The sequence below is a fragment of the Leuciscus leuciscus genome (assembly GCF_965113295.1).
Source record: "Leuciscus leuciscus genome assembly, chromosome: 6".
NCBI classification, from domain to species: Eukaryota; Metazoa; Chordata; class Actinopteri; order Cypriniformes; family Leuciscidae; genus Leuciscus; species Leuciscus leuciscus.
In genome coordinates, this window is record NC_138730.1 from 20,446,959 (window position 1) to 20,468,261 (window position 21,303).

The 21,303-nt window shown below is 35.6% G+C and overlaps 1 protein-coding gene across 3 annotated transcripts in view; it reads left to right on the forward strand.

Annotated features, from left to right (window-relative positions):
* slc44a5a (solute carrier family 44 member 5a) overlaps nt 1–21,303 on the forward strand; it is a 92,556-nt gene that overhangs the window by 46,760 nt on the left and 24,493 nt on the right. For all 3 annotated transcript variants that reach the window (XM_082172470.1, XM_082172468.1, XM_082172469.1), the window contains exon 2: nt 4,170–4,218. In XM_082172470.1, coding sequence (XP_082028596.1) covers nt 4,170–4,218 — 49 coding nt within the window. The remainder of the gene's footprint in view (nt 1–4,169; nt 4,219–21,303) is intronic.

Here is a 21,303-nt window from a genome sequence, read left to right on the forward strand (position 1 = left end):
ACTATTTTTGTTTGATTCATTTGTGCATTATTGTCTTTAATATCATTGTGTGGGCATCTATTCCCTTTATTTATTCATTTGCTGTGTTTTGTGCGTCACCTCTGCACTAACTGTTGTTAATAAATAAATAAGTCTGATAATTTGCGGTTTAGCCCTGTTCGATGATCATAATGGCTTTAAATACCCATTTTATCCCCAGAAATCTCTGAAATTATTCAGTATTAAAATAGATTTTGGCCTTAGTATTGGATCAAAAAGAAAATGTCACGCATCTCTGTATTGCTTTGCATTACTGACAGTTAAAGTTGTGTTAGTCACAGTATATGTAGTTCTCTATTAAAAGTGGTTTAATGAGCATTTGTCTCAAGTTTCCTGAGGGTGTGTTAATGTGCACTGCATTGTGTTGTGCATGTTTTCTGTGTTTGATATTGACTTTCTTGTAGGCCTATGTGGCGTGGTCTCTAATGGGCCGTATTGATTGAATACCTCTGGAGGAATGAGTGTGGAGGAAGGTGAATGCACAACAGCTAGCTTTGTTTGTTTTAATCAGTTTGTAGTGCTGAAGGCCCTATGCCAGAGCAGAATTAAATCATAAGCCACATCTCCAGCGACTTTTAACTTTCTTAACTCTAATTACTCTTGAATTGTAGCCCTCCTCCACTCTGAGAGTCGGGTAGTTGAGGGGAATTTATAAGGAGGTGGACTGCCATCTTTCATTCACAGCTACACTGGATAGCCACTGCAGTTTTTGTTTTGTATTCAAATGTCAGATGGTCATGCTGTGGATAATGGAGGTCCCTGCTCTTGTTGCAGGTCGAAAATAAAAAGTAGATTAAATAAAAGATCCACAGTGTTTACATGTGGTAAAGGTTTGAGATTAGGGTGACCACCCGTCCCGCTTTGCGTTGTACCGCACAGCATTTTCACCCCTTGTCCCGCACGTAGCATATTGAGAAAATGTCCCGCATTTTCATCAGTCTATTGTTTTTTGATTATCATATTAAGAGAACGTGCATGCGTTCTTTTGCCTTTTTAAGAAAGCATTTTATTTATTCTTTTTGCGGCGTACTTTTTAGCAGCGCTCCGTCAGAAGTACAAATACAACAGCCGTTTCTTAAATCCTATCCAATGGTTGAAAAGAAAGGAGTAAACAACACGGTCACTAGTAGGTTGTGGTTGTGACGGCTGTCAATCAAAATGTGGGCCGGTGAATGCGGTGATTCGTTCCATGTGTTCCCTGTCAGAAAACAAATGGATAATTCGGTCAATTAAAATTTTAATTTAACAGAATTTATCAACTTGTTCCCTGCTGTGGTTGTTTTAATTCACATCCTTTCCAAAAAATTTGAGTTTTTGGTTTAATATATTATTAATATATAAGACTGTCAATGATCTAATTTCATGTTGTTTTATATTTTATTTGTTCATTGTTTATTTTGTTGGATTTTAGTTGGACTTGGTCAGAACTGTTTCAAAAATAGTGATCTGCATCATGCCTTTGGGCTAGTGATGTTAAATTTAAATGACATGTAAAATAAAGACATGTTATGTTACATTGTGATAATGGTGTTTTCTGGAAGGGACTAAAGAACAAAGAACGTTTATCAGCTGAAACTAAGGCAGAATACAAATGTTTTAAGTTAGATAGACATTATAACAGTTTCAGGTTATGTTTTAGTGTTGGTAACATGTCCCGCATTGTCCCACACAAACTTATAATCGTCCCACATTTGGTTTGTTTAATGGTGGTCACCCTATGAGATGCGAATCCAATTAAGATCTATTTATTTTGAACCTTGCGACATCATGTACATTATCGTGCATTTTAAGTGTTTCATCAATCATGTTGTGTTCCCAAGATACAAGATAGGCTACTCGTAATTTCAAAATATACAGTCAAGATTCCCTTTTGACAAATTTGTTATTAAAGCTATTTGAGGTGTGCATTTTAGTTCCACATATATACTTTAAAATAAGGTTCATTAGTTAACATTAGTTATTGTATTAACTAACATGAACTAACAATGAGCAATACATTTGTTACTGTATTTGCTAATCTTTGTTAATGTTAGTTAATAAAAATACAGCTGTTCATTGTTTGTTCATGTTAGCTCGCAGTGCATTAACTAATGTTAACAAATACAACCTTTGATTTTAATAATGTATTAGTAAATGTTGATATTAATATTAACTAAGATATTATTATTAACAAATGTTAACTAATTAACCTTATTGTAAAGTTTTACCTGTATTATATATAATCTCATATATAGCCTCATAATAGGCCTTTTGCAAGTCATAAATGTTTAAGCCATAAATGTTCAAGAATAAAGATAATTATGGGAAGATAATTATTGTGGTAATATTTGAGTCACATTTACAAAAATAATATTAATAGTATTAATAGAATTCAGATCCATTTCTTGCAATGACGAAGCTGATGCCTTGGCAACCTATAATCACACATTATTGTAATTTTTAAACATAGGCCTATTTTAAATAAAATATTTATATTTTATTCATGCAATATTATGCCTTTTAACTCCTAATTTTAAAATTTTCTTATAATGTTATGACTTTTTATATCAATATGTTTGTTGATTATTTTATATATTTCATTGTTTTATGTGTTATATAAGATAATTATAATACACATTTTTTTTTTTTTTTTTTTTTACAGTGTTCATCTGCCTCAAAAACAATGAAGATCTCAGTTGGAGTGACAGCACTAATCTGGAATATATAAATGTACCTTTAATACAAAGAACACTCTAATTTATAGTGAAGTATTGCAAAATTTTACAAAAATAAATCTGCCATAAAATACCATGAAAAGGCCACTTAGTAATTTGAAACTGTTAAAATACTAAAACAAATCACTAATTTATATAAAACCATGCCCACAAACCTATTCTTTCTCACACAACTTACTTAATATTTCAAGATGGTATACAAATCAAACTGTGTCCTGAATGGAACGTAATTCTGCCTTACAAATAGGATGATTTTATATTTCATATTGCTATATTAAACGGAACATGGCCATGTTATACTTGCCCGCTATGGCCACAGTCCACAGTGATTGCATGTGTCAGAAGCCTCCCTCTGCTCACTGTAGCGTTACAGGTGGCTGATGGGAGAAAAGGCCCATTGTGCAGAGCTGATGGAATGCTCAGTCACTCTGCTAAATGTGCCACGGCCATCTCCATCGATTTAGTGTCACTTCTCAGATGACAGACCAATTCAGACAAGGTGTAGAGCATGGCGGTAGTAATATGATTTGGACTGCAGAAAAACAATTCAGGAAATACCAGGAGGGATGTGCAGTTCACATGGTTCTGAGCAAAGGAAGATGAAATGTTGATAGTGATGCCTTAGTGATTCGTTTAGTCTCATGAGATTGGTTTATTGGTGTTGTTATTTTGCCTAAAATGAAATGTACAGCAAACCCAGTGATTCATATACAGGACTGTATGTATATTTAATGAAAATTGAAAATTAGCATATTGTTTCCTCTAACAAATTCACAGGAGATCCATTTCAGCCACTCCTCTTTCCTCTAAATGCTGAAGCAGTCACTTTAACAAAGCATTTTGTAGTCATCGAACAGCCATCGAGAAGTAATCCAAACACAGTGTCTTGCATTGGCAAGAGTTTAGAGATTCCTCACCGACAGACAGTCTGGCAGGTGGAACGGCAGGGGATAAAACTAGAATACATAAGCAAGCTTTAGGATTTCCATCCTGTATCTTCTTTCCTTCTTAAAAAATCTGCCATTTTTACTTGAATCTTCCCAGCTGTCAGTCATCCGCTCGTTGACAGCAGCCGTCTTTAACAGTAGCCAGCAAAAGAAGTCACTCTCAGTGACAAAGATTGGGAAATTTTTAATGAGAACGTTTCCACAAACAGGCTGTATCCTGTTAGCTCTTTACCCAACAATAAAAATGTATTGATGATATACAGCAGTGATCTCAATATGGGTACCGGAACCACTTTTTGGTTGTGATAAGTAATAAGTGGGATAACATACAGTCAGTCGATCACAAATCAAGGCCCTTTAGGGTGATACGAGACTCTCTGTACTTCATATTTGTCTATGATTTTCCCTGCTAAACCTCATATCTCTTATACCTAATTAACGTTAGATGTTTCCTTTTTTATTTCCATAGGTGAACCTCGCAAGTTTGACCCAACATTTAGAGGGCCAGTTTACAACAGGTAAATCAACTCTTCATGTCCTTTCATTGTTGCAGATTTACACTTGATTTGAACCACTGATCACAGTCATCATTATTTATGACATCGTGTCCTCATCATTCAAAAGCAATTTGAACTATTCAGAATGTGAAGTGACATCCAAACCATCATGGGGATCGCCTTCTGACCTTTGACCTCTACTCACAAGAGTAATAAATTCAAAACAGCCGATGAATGTGGTGGTGGTGCACCAAGTACTTGTGGAGTATTTATTTGCTATTTCTGTTGAGTGGAAAGGAGTAAAATATATATAATATCGCAAATAAATATTGGCAGTGATATGGCAAGCCGTTTGAACTTTTATTCATTTCCAGGATATGAATCCTTGAAATCAACAATTCAATTTTCACTAGTTAAAATGATAGTTATTGATATCAGGAATTAGATTTCTACTAGTAACAATGGCTATTTTGGATATCAGAAATGACATTTCCACTAGTAACAATGCTAATTCTTGATATCAACAATTGGATTTCAACTAGTAAAAACTATAATTCTTGATATCTGTAATTGTATTTTCACTAGTGAAATGTCACCATAGGCTGCCATTCAAAATCAATTGTTGATATCCAGAATTAATTTCTTACTAGTTGAAATTCCAGTTTCACATATCAGAAATACAATTCTTACTAGTAAAAACCTTGATTCTTGATATCAACAATTCAATTTTCACTAGAGACAATGTTAATTTCTGATATCATGAATGTGATTGTTACTAGTAAGAAAGCCATTTTAGATATCTGAAATAATATTGATATCAGAAATACATTTTCAGATATCAAAAATGAAAAATTTTACTAGCAATTAAATTGTTGATAGAATAGACATTTCAACTAGTGACAATTGAATTATTGATATCAGTAATTCGAACTTTTACTAGTAACAATGTAATTATTGATATCAACAATTGATTTTGAATGGCAGCCTATGGTGACATTTCACTAGTGAAAATATAATTACAGATATCAACAATTAAATTGTTGATATCAAGAATTACATTTTTGATATCAAGAATAACATTTTTGATATCAAGAATTCAATTGATGATATCAACGATTACATTTTTGATATCAAAAAATGTAATTGTTGATATCAAAAATGTTATTCTTGATATCAACAATTAATATCCTGGAAATGAATAAAAGTTAAAACGGCTTGCCATGCAGTGATTCTTTCTGAAGTAAATAGAAACATTAAGTTTGTCCTTTGATTTTAATAATAAATGCAACAAAGGGTTAACTGCACTGACATTTCTGTTAACTTTATTACACCGTTTGCAATTCTCTTCTCACAGAAATATTCAATGTTGTCATGGAGATGCTCTTCTTACAGTATATTCCTTTTTATTGCATTCATTTGATCTCATATTGCTAAATATTTATTGTAAGTGTGTGTGTATTATGTAGATTATAAACTGAACAAATCCAATACACCACAGCTATAGAAGCTTTATAGTCTTTTAGCTGGTCTGTAAATCAGTGGGCTTGATAAAACTGTGTCTAGGGCTTAGTTTATTAATATATTAATGTATCTGTGGCTAAAAGCCATATGCTGTCGGAAAACAGCACGATTCAATGGCATTTACTCAGTAAAGTAAGAGTGAGTGGAATCTGAGGAGCTGTGAAACAATCAAAAGCGGTCAGGCGGGCGGCAAACGGAGGCCCAGTAACCCATATAGAGTGATGATGGATCATTAAATAAAGAATGAGGAGACCGTTCACTTCACTAACTGTTTCTGTCTGAGGAGCGGAAGGCAGCGAGTGCGGCTAGTGAAAGTGTGGCCGAGGGAGAAAGAAACTGCTGTCTTGTATTACCTCTTTTCATATGGGAAGATCACAGTCAGACCGTGTTCAAAGCGCAGTGTAATTTCAATGTGATATCATTAGTATTCGTCAGGATCCTTGCGTAAAGAGTTGTTCTGATTGTGTCCGGTTGAATAGAGAAGAAAATGACAATATATCAGCATTATGAAAGTCCCTGTAATGTAAATGTTATGTATATTGTGGATTAAATGTTCTTTTATTTATGAAATAATATTGATGTATTTATTAAAATGATATGTATCAATTAATTAAATAATATTATTTTTTATAAAAGTATTTGTATTATTAAATGTTATGAATATTTATTTATTCAATTAAATTACATATATTTTTTATAGTTTTAGATTTGAATTAAAATAATTTTACATTATTTTGTATTACTTAATATTTTGTATGTTAATCAAGCCCTGCAAATTCAGGTTTCACTGTCCTTGTGGAGATCTTGACCAGAGGATTCGTACATTGGTCCTGTCTAGTTGGCTATCCAAACATACAATGAATTTATATGCTCTAGAAAACAGATCACCCTGGTCATTTTGCTGATTCGTGGGCTGATGCTGAGAGGACATTTATCGAGGCATCTTTTGTTAAAGGTTCCTGGCATGATTGGCTTCAATGGGCCCATTAGCACTCTGATGTGAATACTTGGATGAGATGATTACACATTTGATGCAAAGCAATTACACAGAGAGAGAGAGAGTCAAAGCACAAGGCATTACCCTCTAATGTCTATTGCTTTTCTGCATTCTGAGTCTTTACGAGGAGAAATTGGGGATGAATAATTCCCTGGCAGAGGTTTGAATGCTTCAGCCTTTTAAATTCCTCACCATCCCCACTTGGATTCCCTTGAAGTGGGAAGAGGGAGACAGGAGCGATTGGATCTTGATAGCTGGAGATGTAATTATAGATCGCGCTATGTACAGCAAAGCCGCAGTTATTCTGCGCTTTCTCTTCATGTATGATGGTTCAATTTGTCTCACCCATTGGCTTCATACTGGAGGAGGTCAGTGAGCTTGGCTAATGGGAAGTAGATGACAGGCATATTAGAAGTTAAGAAGTCAAACTGGCTAAAATAGCCTATGTGCCTTTACTCTCAGAGTTGTATGAAGTCAGCAAATCAGATTAGAGCTTTTTAGACCGAGAAAGTGCTTTCCAGTTTTGTGTGGAGTATGCAACAGATGGCCATCTCCTTTTATGCTTGTTAGTTCCTGTTCTCATTATAGCTTGCCAATCATCTTGCTTACCTGTCTTTAATTTCTGTCTTATGCCGCATTCCAGACATAGTTGGGAAAACCCCAATTCAAATTTTGATGGCAGGCCTGACCAAATTTTTGTTTTTCTGTCAACTAGGGAAACAAAACAAAACAAAAGTCATGACACAAAATGCTCACGTTAAAACAGCTGACGAAAAACAAAAAATAAGAAAATATCACGGTGAAAAAATAAGCAAGAAATAAGGTATCTTATATATTACATCATAAACACTACCCGGTCTCATGTGAAAACATAACTGTTTTATAAGGTGGAGATTTCGTATAAATTTGTATGATGTGATTCTTTCTGAAATAATTTCAACGATTTTTTTTTTTTTAAACCATGAAAGTCCACCCCAAACCCCACCCCTTAAAGGGATACTCCACCGAAAAATGAAAATTCTGTCATCATATACTCACCCTCATGTTGTTTCAAACCTGTATGAATTTCTTTCTTCTGCTGCACAGAAAGGAAGATATCTATAAGAATGTGAGTAACCAGACAGTTTTAGATACCATTGACTTCACTAGTAGGAAAAAAATATACTATGGAAGTCAATGGTATCTAAAACTGTCTGGTTACTCACATTCTTATAGATATCTTCCTTTCTGTGCAGCAGAAGAAAGAAATTCATACAGGTTTGAAACAACATGAGGGTGAGTATATGATGACAGAATTTTCATTTTTCGGTGGAGTATCCCTTTAAACAAAACCATCAGTTTGAAGTGAGCAGATCATATAAAACATGAATGGGATTGTATGAATTGATACAATTTAGCTACCAATCTGTCAAAATGTTAAATACTTACGAATTGCCATAAGAGTGTGTTGTATGAAACCTAATTTTCTGGTATACTCGTCAGTCGACATCATCTTCGAAATTGTCAAGTGACACTTCTCACTGAAGCCTGAGTTGATATACCCTGAATTCACGAGTCGGATGTTTGACTTTGAGTTTATGGGGTTAGAATTGTTGCATTATTCCAAATAAATAGATTAAGATTCACAAATAAATGTAAAGAGTTTCACAAAAATGTATCAAATTCACAAAAAAAAAAAAAAGAGATTTGCAAATAAAAAAATATTTACAAATGCTTTATTATTTTACAAACACAACTCTGCCTGGCATTTATTTTTGAACCGCTTTCTGTGTAAAATCCCCTCACGCATCTGTGGATTTTGAAACACTTCTAGCATCATCGTGCAGACAAATCCACAAATAAGTGGACTCCACTCACCGTTTACTCAAGCCAATCAGATAATGCCCACATTGACCTGGCCAATCGTAGCACGTTCTCTCTACGACCAATCACGTTTGGCTTTACACTCGGGGCGAGAACTTCTTGCACCCTTGAAAGGAGCAGTAATAATCTTTGGGCGCTTAGTTCGTTCAAATTGAGTCAACTGTTTGTGTGGTTAAAACACTCTGTTTTCAAAAGATTGTTGGAGTTTAAGGCCTCTTTATATCTTTATCTTGTTGACATATAACAGTAAAATACTTAATGTTAAGGTCTGAATGGAACCCACTTTGGCTACCCATGAGCATTAATACATACAGGAAGAAGTACTTTAAACCAGCCTTTATTAATTATTATTGCAGATATTATTTCACCAATAATAGTCGTATCACAGCTCAACACACATCCAGATGTTCCCAATAAATTGTAGTTGATCACCAGGTATGTTTTATTAATGGAAAAAGAAACACAAGGAAATCTTTCTCACCTGAGTGACAGCTTATAGTGATAGTTGAGTGGACCTTGAATGAATGACTGAATCTCTGCCCCTTATGGTGACATTTGTTTGCCTCTATAGTCTTTTACTGTAAGATGTCAACAAGATTCTACAGACATTTTCACCTGGCTATATCCAATGTTTAGATATGTTGTGTTATTTATACAAATTAGCGCATACATTATTATCCACCGTTTGCTCAGGTTACCAAAAAAAACAAAAAAATTTTTGTTTGTCTTAAATGTAAGTAATCAACTCAGTAATTTTCATGGTGATATCTAAAGGTTAAACATTTTAGCCTATTCACATGAGAAAAAAAATGAATAGGCTATTTGGGTCTTTTTCAAAACTTTCCCCTATAATGGGATTCTTCTGGGCTTTTTTCCCCTTACTCAGGACATATTGAGGATACAAAATTAGTTGAGTTTGGTTCTGTTGCAATTTGTCCTTGGGCGACCCCCATTTTGGCTTAAAATGACTGGACTAATGTAACAGTGCGAGCCCCAGCATCAGCGTGTACTGGGGTTGGATGACAAATAAAAATCTTGCAATGTTGAAAAATGCATCTATGCATTTAGCCTACTTTAGATGCTGCTACTTTTACCATAAAAAACGATTAAGTCTGATTCATATGAAATATTATTTGTGTGATCAAGTGTTTTAACTGATCAGTAAATGCATATCGCTTGTCTGCCGGGCGTATTTCACTTTTAAATGCATGATATCTCTTGGAATGCAACAACCTGTCGCACGTTTAAAATGAACCCACCTAGCCTATCTCTTCTCTGCAAACAAAGGGAATTGTAATACAGGTATTTAATATTTAAAATACTATTTATAAAGCTCTATAGATTGTTAGATCTACGGAGCTGATCATATGCAACATTAAAACTCCTTGGCTGAAGAAGTGGTAAAAGCTGTTGGCTGTTGTGTGACAGTATTTTCACCTATTACACAAACTCATGTATTTACCACGAGGTTGAACCCAGTTATTCATTTGTCAGCTATGCTTTTCTGTTCTATCTTGAATAACGTGACGCTTCCGTAACAAGTTGTTCCCTTAACAGAGATGTAAAGCGCTGTTTCTCTGGCTTTTTCCAAGGCTCATAAAAATTGTGGCTTGGCTTGACACACAGTCTAATTCTAACAAAATCCAAATTTTAAACATATTTTGCTGTAGCAATTTTATGGGCCTTACGTGTACACTTCCTATTTGACCAAATGCAGATGAATGATGAAAGAGCAAAGTTATTTCAGAGCAAGATCCGAGTGTAAAGCCAAACGTGATTGGTTGTAGCGAGAACGTGCTACGATTGGCCAGCTCAATGTGGCCGTTATCTGACTGGCTTGAGTAAATGGTGGGTGGAGTCCACTTATTTGTGGATTTGTCTGCATGTATAAATGCCAGGCAGAGTTGTCTTTGTAAAATTGTGTTATTTGCAAATCTCATTTTATTTATTTGTGAATTTGATACATTTTTGTGAATCTCTTTACATTTATTTGTGAATATTAATCTATATTTATTTGGAGTAATGCAACAATTCTAACCCCATGAGTTCCATTCCAGTCATTATTTTAAGTGAAATGTCCTTGAATTAGAAAGACTCATTATTTATGTCCTGTGCCTACTCCTCTATCTACCTACTCAGACTTCTTAAGCCTTGTCAAGCTAGCCCAGCGATTAGTGACTGTGCAATAAATCTCCAGACCTTTGAATCCTTTGTGTAACACCACATTATTACATGAGTATAATAGTCCTTGCACATGGGCAGCAGTCGCATTCAGGGAGAAACACATGTACTCGACTGGAGCCAGTCAGAGTACTCTCCTGCCTGTCAGCACAGTCAATCTGCCGTCCCTCAAAGGACTCACACACACAGCGGTGATATATAGAGCTGCTATTCACAGGTCAGCTTAACACACACTTACTTACTGATGTGTCCGAAAGCTGGGAAATTCTGCCTTTGCTGGCAGTATGAGGCAGAAAGACAACAACGCACATATGAATTTAATGTTTGTCACATCCTTGTTCAGATTTGGGTTTCAGATTTGTTGTTCTGTCTGTCTGTCTGTCTGTCTGTCTGTCTATCTATCTATCTATCTATCTATCTATCTATCTATCTATCTATCTAAGCCTAGCAACTAGCTTAAACATGTTAACAACACCAAAGCCCGTCTACGGAAAGCCTGTTCACTCCAACGCCCTATTAAGTCCTATTGGTTGTAGTTCCAATCAGAGTTCCACTGGGGGCGCTCGCCATGAGTGCAAAATGAATGGGAGTCAATGGGGCTAGACGGCTAAATTTGTCTTTCACCTGATTGCCATTGAGAAATCTCAGATTTGATTGTAGGTTTTGCAAGTTCAACATGGGTTATAGGTCGAAAGTTGAATGAACGAGTACTTATGTCCTTTCGATTTCTTACAGGTTGAGTTGTTGTTGCCCATAACACGCTAGCATTCTGCTAATGAACGCTGATTGGTCAGTGAAGGACTGATTACGACCAGAGATACCGCTTGATGGCATCGTGGCATCCGAAGCGGGACCAGAAACAAACAAAACAAAAACTCATCTAGCACATGTATTTCCCTGTGTCACCTGTGTTGTCGATGCCTCGAGAGAAAAGAAAGTGCAGAGCACGAAAGCGCGAAAGCGACTGAAGGATTGCCGTATGACGTCATTGACATTTTGAAAGACTTTTTAAAGCAAATAAGTGACTCTAAAAAATCTAACACCCAGCAATGTGTAATTTCTTTGCATCCCCTTTCGAAAACAACATTCAAATTACTAGACAAAAAAGTATATCCTGAGAAAAGTGGATTTTGAGGGGTATAGCGCCATAGACCTCCATTCATTCTGCACTCGTCCTGTGAGCGCCCTCATATGGAACAAGAGGGGAACTGCAACCGGAAGTTTATTGAGTGGCACTTCTCCCCTCATTAGACTTTCTCTGACAACACCTAGTAACATGCTAGCAATGTACTAAAAAATGCTAGCTTCATGCCATACAAAACATGCAAGCAAAGCCTAACAAAATGCTAAAACAAGTTAGAAATGTGTTCAAACATGCAAGCAACGTTAATAACTTACTAAAACACTTTAGCAATGTGCTAAAACATGCCAGCATCTAGAAACATACTAGGAAAATGTTAAAACATGCTAGAATCATGTTAGCAGCATGCTAGCTATGCCTAACAGAATGTTTGGGTATTCTTTGACAGATTGCATGGATTCAAAACCTTCAAACTTCAAGCTTTTAAAACAACTGGCCAGGCTCTATCAAGCCAATATTAAAGTTTTTTCCTGACAAACTGTTTAAGTTTGTATTGCTGCCTGACTGGATAAGCACATTCCATTTACACTTGACCACAAAACTAGTGTGTCTATGCAAAACATTGTGTCATGCAAATGTAAATACCCCTAGCAAACTCTTGTTGTCTTTGTTTTGTTTCTAGAGTAATAGTACACTGGATACTAGTATAAAGAAAGGGAGATTTTCAAACAATTAGTTTGATTTCAGGCAATAACCTGACTTATTGAGCCATTTGCTTTAAACCCAGAACACTTTTTTTCAACATTTATAACTCTCAAATGCTTTTGTAAATCCCTTGATTTATAAAAAATTTAGCTTTTCAGTTTTAGAGTTTCATCTGATCAGAAAATAAATACGAATCAGTCAGAAAGGTACAAATTGTATCTTTGAATTTTATTTAAAATTTAAAGGCAGCAGTTAGTAAATTCAATTAAGCGGGTTGAATTTGATTTTACTGAGTCTGCGATCTGTTCTCTTGCTGTTCTTGGAAGTACAATCTAATGGAGCGACTGGGGGATATTACTGAACCATCAATCTTTTGATGTGTGAAGTTACTCCTTGTGTCATCATTTTGTGTCAGAAATCTGCAGAAAGCTATACTGTACAGCCTCTGTCAAGAGCATTGGCAGTCATCTAGCATCTAGCCTCTGTTGGCTTCTGATCTGAATTGGTGATCGTTTCTTTGGAGATTTGATGGGAGCTTGAGAAGAGTCTTTTTTTTTTAGGCGTGCACAATGCTGATACGCAATAATTTGTTTTATGTTATGGTATATAACTAATATGACGCCCAAAACTGTAAATCTGTACTAAAACAGCTTTCATGCTACAGGGTTGCACATGCTTTAAAGGAATATTCAAGGCTCACTACAAGTTAAGCTAATTTGACAGCATTTGTGGCGAAATATTTATGACTGCAAAAAGTCATTTTGACTTGTCCGTCAAATGGAGATTACAGTGAGGCACTTAAGTCAATGCCACCAATATTTGGAGGATTTACCAACAGAAATGTGAAGCTTATATGGTATAAAAGCATTTGCATTAATTCTTATGTTAAAAGGATGTATTATTTGAGCTGTTTAAATCATTTTTACAGTCATTTTAGGGTTTTAAAGTTTGTTGCATTGCATTGTCGTCGCAATAAAGTTGTAAACTGGGAAATAATTTCCAAATAAAAAAGGTTAGCAGTTTTTTTTTTTCACACTGAAATCAAGCTTTTTGTTTGTCTTGTGGCTATACTGTTGAGTATTTTAATGGTTACGGTTAAGCCCCGTTCACTTCTATAATAAAGCCTCTGGTCGAAATGTTTTTTGAATGTGATCAACTCAACATGATGCCACAAGTTCTGTAAATTCTTGTACTTAACATATTGAACCCGGAATATTTCTTTCTAAATCAGGCTTTAAAACATAATAATGTACATTAGATGGGATAACAGTGTATGTAACTTGGCAATGGGTTTACTGTCCCTTTAATGAGTAAAAACTGTACTGTAAACTGTATATCCTGATCCTACACTGCTATTAACCAAACCATTGTGGGCAGAAATGGAAACAAAGTGACCAGCAAAATGGTTGATTGGAACAAAACTCTTTTAACATGGAAAGATGTATTTACCACTATTTGCTGTATCACATCACGTCTGGTTTAGACACGGTCTTAGACTATGATTCGTCCTGTGACAGATTTCATTCGATACATTCGGCAACCTAATTCTCAGAATTCAGAGAGAACGAGGTATTAAAATTGATCTCAAGTCAAATCAAAATTGAATCAGAAAAGTTGTAAGCCATTTTTCTCAGTTCCAGTGATGGCGCGTCTGATGGTGAAATCCACAGGGCATATGAGCTGATGGGCCAACCTCTTTAGAAACGTCTCTGAGAAGAGATGAGACATGAGAGTGTCTTCTGGCAGGACAGCAGGTGAGGTTGTGCTGGAGGAGCATGAGAGCATGAGGATAATCAAGACACTGGCAGCACAGAGATTAAAAGACTGCAAATATTTGACAAGAAATGTATTACAATAAAAGTCACTCAATCCGTGTAGGAGTGTTGGGAAAAAGATCTGAAGTTCATAGTCAGTTCAGCTGCTTGTTGTAGTCATTAGAGCTGAGATACTTTCAGAAAGAAGCAGGTGTGAACAGCGAAAAAGGTCAAAAAGGCAAAAAAATGAAAAACTGGAAGAGATAGAGAAAAAAACAGTTCAATTATTTAGCGAGAGAGAGATGTGTTTGTAAGAGCAGTTCCTCACGCTGGTTCTCAGGCACCTCTGGCCTGCTGATTCAGCTCTCTGCTCTTTCTTTGTTCATCCTTGAGATCTCTAAAGCACATTAGCACTGACCAATCGATTGATAATTCTGAGTTTGAGAAAATCACTGTGAAGTTATCACAAGCCTTACATCAAACGAGACGGGTTGAAAGGCGCTTTCTTCTTGTTTACCTGGCCAGTTGTCTGTGACTGCCATATCAGTGACTTTCACATGAAAACTGCCTGCACTTCTGACTTCTTCCAACAACTTGACTGTATGCCTTTATAGTATTGCTGAGTACTGATAGCTGGTTGCTAGGGTGTTATGGGTGGTTGCTAGCATTGCTATCTGGTTGCTTGGGCATTGCTACAGTAGCTGGCTGCTATGGTGTTGTGGGTGGTAGTAGTGCTTCTTGTTGTGATTGGTTAGTGATTTACTAGGTGGTTGTTGCTTGCACGTGGGTGGTTGGTAGAACATTGCTAACTGCTTTCTGTAGTGTTGTGAGTGGTTGCTAGCATTGCTAGCTGGTTTGCTAAAGTGTTGTGGGTGGCTGCTAAAGTATTGCTCATTGAGTGTTGTGGGTGGATGTTAGGGTGATTTATTAGAAAGCATTGCTAGCTGGTTGCTAGGGTAACTAGGTGGTTGCTAGAATGTTGTGGGTTGTTTCTAACATTTGTAGGTGGTTGTTAACATTGTTAGCTAATTGCTAAAACATTAATATGTGTTTTTTAGAATGTGTGGTTTCTAGCATTGCTAAGTAGTTGCTTGCATTGCTATCTGGTTGTTAAGGTGTTACTAGGTGGCTGCTAGAACGTTGTGGGTTGTTTCTAGAATTTCTAAGTGGTTGCTATGGTGTTCTGGGTGTTTACTGACTAGTCTAAGTCAAAAGTGTCTCTGTGATGTTCTGGTCTATGGCTGAGTGTCCTCCTTGTGTGTGTAAGTCTAGGAGATTTTTTTTAATAATTTTTTTTCACTTAGCAGAAGAATAATACAAATATTAGTATGATTGCACAAATGGAGCAAGACAAGTCATGCATCAAAGTTTAATACTTAAAAGTTGATGATTTAAACAAATCCCTAAATATGAACAAATTTATAAAACAGAAATATCTATGAAACTAGTTGAACATTGTGACTAAGCGTTATGTGAAATTAGTTAGCAGTGAGCCGCACATTTGGACTGAGGCTGTGCTGAGCTCAGTGTTTAGTAGAGCACTGATCCACCTGCTGCTATTGATAATGAGCTCTAATCGGCTTATGTGTTTGAAATCTCTCCTGCCCTTCCCTATCTATTTACAGAGGAGGTGGGCTTAAGGTTTTACATTTGGAGGGTGGTGAGATTGACCTCAATCAAACCAGGTTTAGTGTAACCTTGGCATGAGAATGTGGGCTTTATAAATAGTCTCATAAATGTCTGGATCGTGCATCATTCTCAGGTGCAAGTTAAAGGGTAATTGTATCAATAATGGTCATAATACTTCTCTTTGTACCTCTGTAAAGCCCGTTTGAGCCCGTTTGCAAGGCCTCATTTACGGCTAGGTATGTTAAACGCAAGGATTTTTTCTGTGGGCACTGTTATGTACTGCAAACTTATTTTACTATTGTTTGCATTTAGCTAATATGCAATAGGATAAAGTATAAAAAATCTGCTGTGAAGAGATCTTATCTGACAGACATGGACATTTCTACTCCTCACTACCCTATTCTAAACTTAAGGCAGGGTCACAGGCAGTCCTGCCTTGACATTTTATCCGGCTGCCGGTGGTTTCATCAATCAGACCGTGATTAGCAAACGGTTATCCAGGCTGAAATGCACTGAAAATACATTTGATTGTATGTGGTGCATTCATTGATTCTGCTAGATCAAACATTGCCAACCACACAACACCTCTGTGGTTTATTGTAAGGTATGACTATGAATATATGAATTAGAGGAAGATGGGTTAAAGGGATAGTTCACTTTGAAATTAAATTTTGGTATGTTTTAGCTTACCTCAAGGGCATCCAAGATGTAGGTGTCTTTTTTTCCGCAGTAGTTTCAATTTTGATATTTTTAGGTCAAACCGTTCTTGTCTGTCAGTCATATAATGCAGGTTTATGGTCACCACCTCAAAGAGCATGCACAGAGTCCAAATTAAAACAATTCCCCATCGTCCAAATTAAACAATTCCCCATCGTAAGTACACATTGATGGCCTAAGACACGAAACGTTTCGTTCCAATGAACTGCAGTAGCCAAGGCGACTTCTATTGTATATATCTATACCCGCCCGCGCTCTCAGATCACTTGGACGCAGCTGTGTACAAGAGGTAACAACGATATAAATACTGTTCGTTTTCTCACACAAACCGCTCATTTCGTGTCTTAGGCCATCAATGTGTACTTATGATGGGGAATTGTTTAATTTGGACGATGGGGAATTGTTTTAATTTGGACTCTGTGCTTGTGTTTTGAGGTGGTGACCATAGACCTGCATTATATGACTGACAGACAAGAACGGTTTGACCTAAAAATATCAAAATTGAAACTACTGCGGAAAAAAAGACACCTACATCTTGGATGCCCTTGAGGTAAGCTAAAACATACCAAAATTTAATTTCAAAGTGAACTATCCCTTTAAGATGTCCAGACTTTTAATGTCCATAACTATAATCTCTCAGCACATTTATTTAATGGTTCTGCTCTTATTAATTTAAACTTTTTATACATTTGTGAGATGTATTGCATCTGAAAAAATCTTTGTTCATTTATTTTATGTTGGATATGAAATATCATAGTTATTGGTTTAGTATTTCAGATTAGTTACACCTTTTCAAAAAATAAACAAATATATATAAAAAATGTATAATGGGACTTATTTGAATTGAATTCATTCTTTCAAAACCAGGGTCATTTTGTACTATATAAAAATAATTTACGACTTGACATGACTCGAAAACGAACCAAACAGCGGTACAGGGGACAAGACAAGAGACTGTGGAAACATGAGGTCAGTAAATACACAGAGACTAATGACTTGACAAGACACACCTGTGAACATGATTAAACAATGAACCAATGGGAACAACACATTAAACATGGAAACACATTACATGATCACATGAGGACAAGGGAATCACATGACAAAGGGGAGCACATGGCAGGATAACATAACTGTGAAAACCACAAAAAAAGACCTGAAACAAAACCAAAACTAGAAGTGACAGTTTCCTAGGATGCATCTTCATTCAGAACACGCTAAATCCGCTGATCATGAGGGTGGCATCTTTCTCTATGAGAGGTCATATCGTACTAATTGAAAACTTGATTGTTTTGTGTGTGTTGTAATGAGAGATGTGTCAAGAGCTTGAACTTCAGTTTTTAAAAAGTTCCACCTTTCAACCGCCATGCTCTTATAGAAATTGCCCAGACACAGCTGTCTCCTCCAAAGAATCACTTTCATCAAACCCTTTGAGAGCCAAGCAAAGTAATCTGTTACCAGCGAGCGAGTTAGACATTTATAATTACTTTCTGCTTTCAGCAGTGCAATTTTCTTACTGCCAGTCCATATTCAGCTTCAGCATATGACAAGCAAATATTACTTTTATGAGTCCTGAAGAAGATCTTTCAGTGCAATATCCAGACACAGCTTGCTTACTTAGAGTATGTTTATGTGTCTGTTCTGCAATACACACAAATGAGGAATAAAATAAGACAAATGAAAGATTAGAAGTTCTGTGTAGAATATTTGAAAGCTGGATAAGTTGTAAATCCAAAATAAACAAACTGTGGAATCTCTATTTTCCTAATAATAACTGGAATCTAAAAGCAAATTCCAAGCAGTTAAAGAGCGAGTGATAAGCATGGTTGATTATGAGCAGAATAATAATACAATTGAGGACCATATATAATCTATAAGATGTAATACAATTGAGGACCATATATAATCTATAAGATGTAAGTCTTTTAAAACTGATTGATTAGAAATGTGAAATGTGATCTTATATTGACCATAAATGCCCTGCTGAAAAATCCAGCATCCAGGGGGATGGGGGATGGGGGGTCACAATGTGAATGAATGTATTAGAAGAACAAAGCTGTGGAGGTGGTATTATTTGTATTATTCACAGGAGAGAAGCGTTCAGAGAATATTTTGTGCTCTCTGGCTGCTACTGTTCTCTCTTCGGGACTCCAGTTTCCTCTGAAAGACCAATAATCTTCACAGGTTCTGATTGGTCCGTGGGCGATGGTAGCATTTGTGCAAGAATAGTTTACTTACTACAAAATATTTCTAGTATTTATTTGAAAATTTTGTTAATTTTAATTTTTTTGTCTTAATTTTAAAAATTGTTATGCTTGTGCAATGTATTATTTAGAATAATAATAGAAAGATTTTGCTATATTTAGTCATATTGATGGTGTTTTTTGTTGTTGTTTTTTTTGTAAATAGTTTTGTCGTAGTCATCATTATAGTCATTGGTGTTTTCTTAGGTGGAAGTCGGACCTTGTTTATTTACATTTACTTCTCTCAGTCAGTGGAACAGAAAATGTTTCAAACCTCAGTCCGATTATAAGTTAACTTTTATTTTGAAATTATAGGACATAAATAATAAAATCTTTTAAAAACTTAATAGAAACACTACGGTTGCAATAGGATTGTGTGTGTACTTTCACTCGAGAAAATATTCGGTAACGCTTTAGAATACTGTTCCGTCATTATTGGAACAAATGAGTAACGCATTATTAACATTCTTGTAACAACTATTAACGAACAAGCTACTCTGATAGAGTCCACAAAAAGTTAATAAAGAGTTATCATGCTTTTCAACCTGTATATAGTTCTTAGTCCTTTTGGAGGTATGAAAAAATAGTTAATGATTAGATAATAGTGATTCCTCATTCAACTGAGCGCTATTACTTACTAATTAGTTCATCAGAGTATCTTGTTAGTTAATAGTAGTTAGTAGAATGTTAATATTGTGTTACTCAGTTGTTCCTGTGTAGTTATTCATTAACGACGGAACAGTATTCTAAAGTGTTACCAATTAGTTTTAAATTAATTCTTTTTGTTTTAATTTATCACTAGAAAAAATGTAAAAGGTACATTGAACATAAAAGTATTATGCAATCATTTAAGACATTTCTCCTTATATAGAACCTTTTTGGCATAAAGGTTCTTTAAAAATGAGTCAAGAACCCTAGGGTTCTATATAGAACCTTTTTTTCTAAGAGTGTATAATCTTGTCAACCAGGTACAACTCACTGCTCCAACTGTAATTGTAAAGAAAACTGTAACCGTTAAAGAGAATTTATTGATTTCACACTAAATATTTATATAGTGCATATTAAACTTTCAAGGCTGGATAATTTCTTTGCTCCGCATCATTTCATCTCAGCTGTAATAAGGCAATTGACATGTGATTAACACAGCACATTGTCTCTGTCTTTCTTTCTCTCGTACTGTTATTGTACAGTTGCCCTTCTTCTGCATTGTGCAGGTCACTGTCGACCATGTCAAAGATTTGCATGTGCGACACCATCTCTAGAGTATTTGATGTGCAGTAGCAGTACATGTGACCTTGCTGGCTACTCAATGTTATCAGCTCACGTTTGAAAGATGTGCCTAAACTCAACATCCTATCGACTGTTTTGGTCGATATTCAGTATATGGAATTGCATATGTAAGGGGTAATGCCCAGTCAGCCAGTCAACGTGTCTTCACCTGTTCTTTTTCATCCAGCTCTTTGTCAGTTCCTTGTTGTTCTGAGCAAATATTCACTGAATGAAAGGGTTCAAATAATGTTATGTCTTAATCTGAGGAATGTTACTTTTTTATATAAAAATGGGGGAAATCTTGTAGTGAAATAAGTTATTAAAGTGCCCCTATTATTCTACACTGTAAAAAAAAAAAAAAAGTTGAGAAAACTTCAAAGTTTAAGGCAACCAGCTGCAGGACATTTTTAAGTTTTCTCAATTTACGTGTTTGAGTTATCTCAACTTTTCTCAACTTTTTTCATGTTAAATAGTTGAATAAACTTTAAAAACTGAATTTGTCATACAAAACGTAAGTTGGATTTTTTACAGTGTATTTTAAAGGTTCAAATTTTGTTTACATACGAACAGTAACAGTGGTATTGGTTTTATCGTATCAATTCAAGTCCTCATCCTTTTGAAGTGCATGCAAAGTGAAATAGCTTTCGCAGCGCAGAAAACAGCGTCTTCTCGACATGTAAAATACATAAACCAAACTCATCCAGTCTCAGATACAACTAGTGTTTGAGGGCCGGTCAAAGTAGATGTTGTTTGCTGGCAGCCAATAGGCTGGCATTATGCAAATTTGTTACAAACCTAGGTAGGTTCGTACAAGAAGTAAGACTGGAATTACTGACGACTCGTTTCTGGTGGTTCATAATCTGTTCTTTCTTTGGGAGACAATAACTTTATTTGTCATGCACTTTGATCTTTGAAACTTTGCAGACCTTTTACATTCACAAACACCTATATTACACACTGCATGAAAGGTAATATTTGAATTTGCACAATATTCATGTAAAGTGCCTTGTATTGTGCCACAGGCCAACATTTTCATTCAGGTTTTCATTAAATCGACTATGTAAGATTAATCTTTGTGATAACATTTCATTCACAAGTTTATGGGAAATACGACATACGTCTTATAAGATCATTTAATGAGATGAG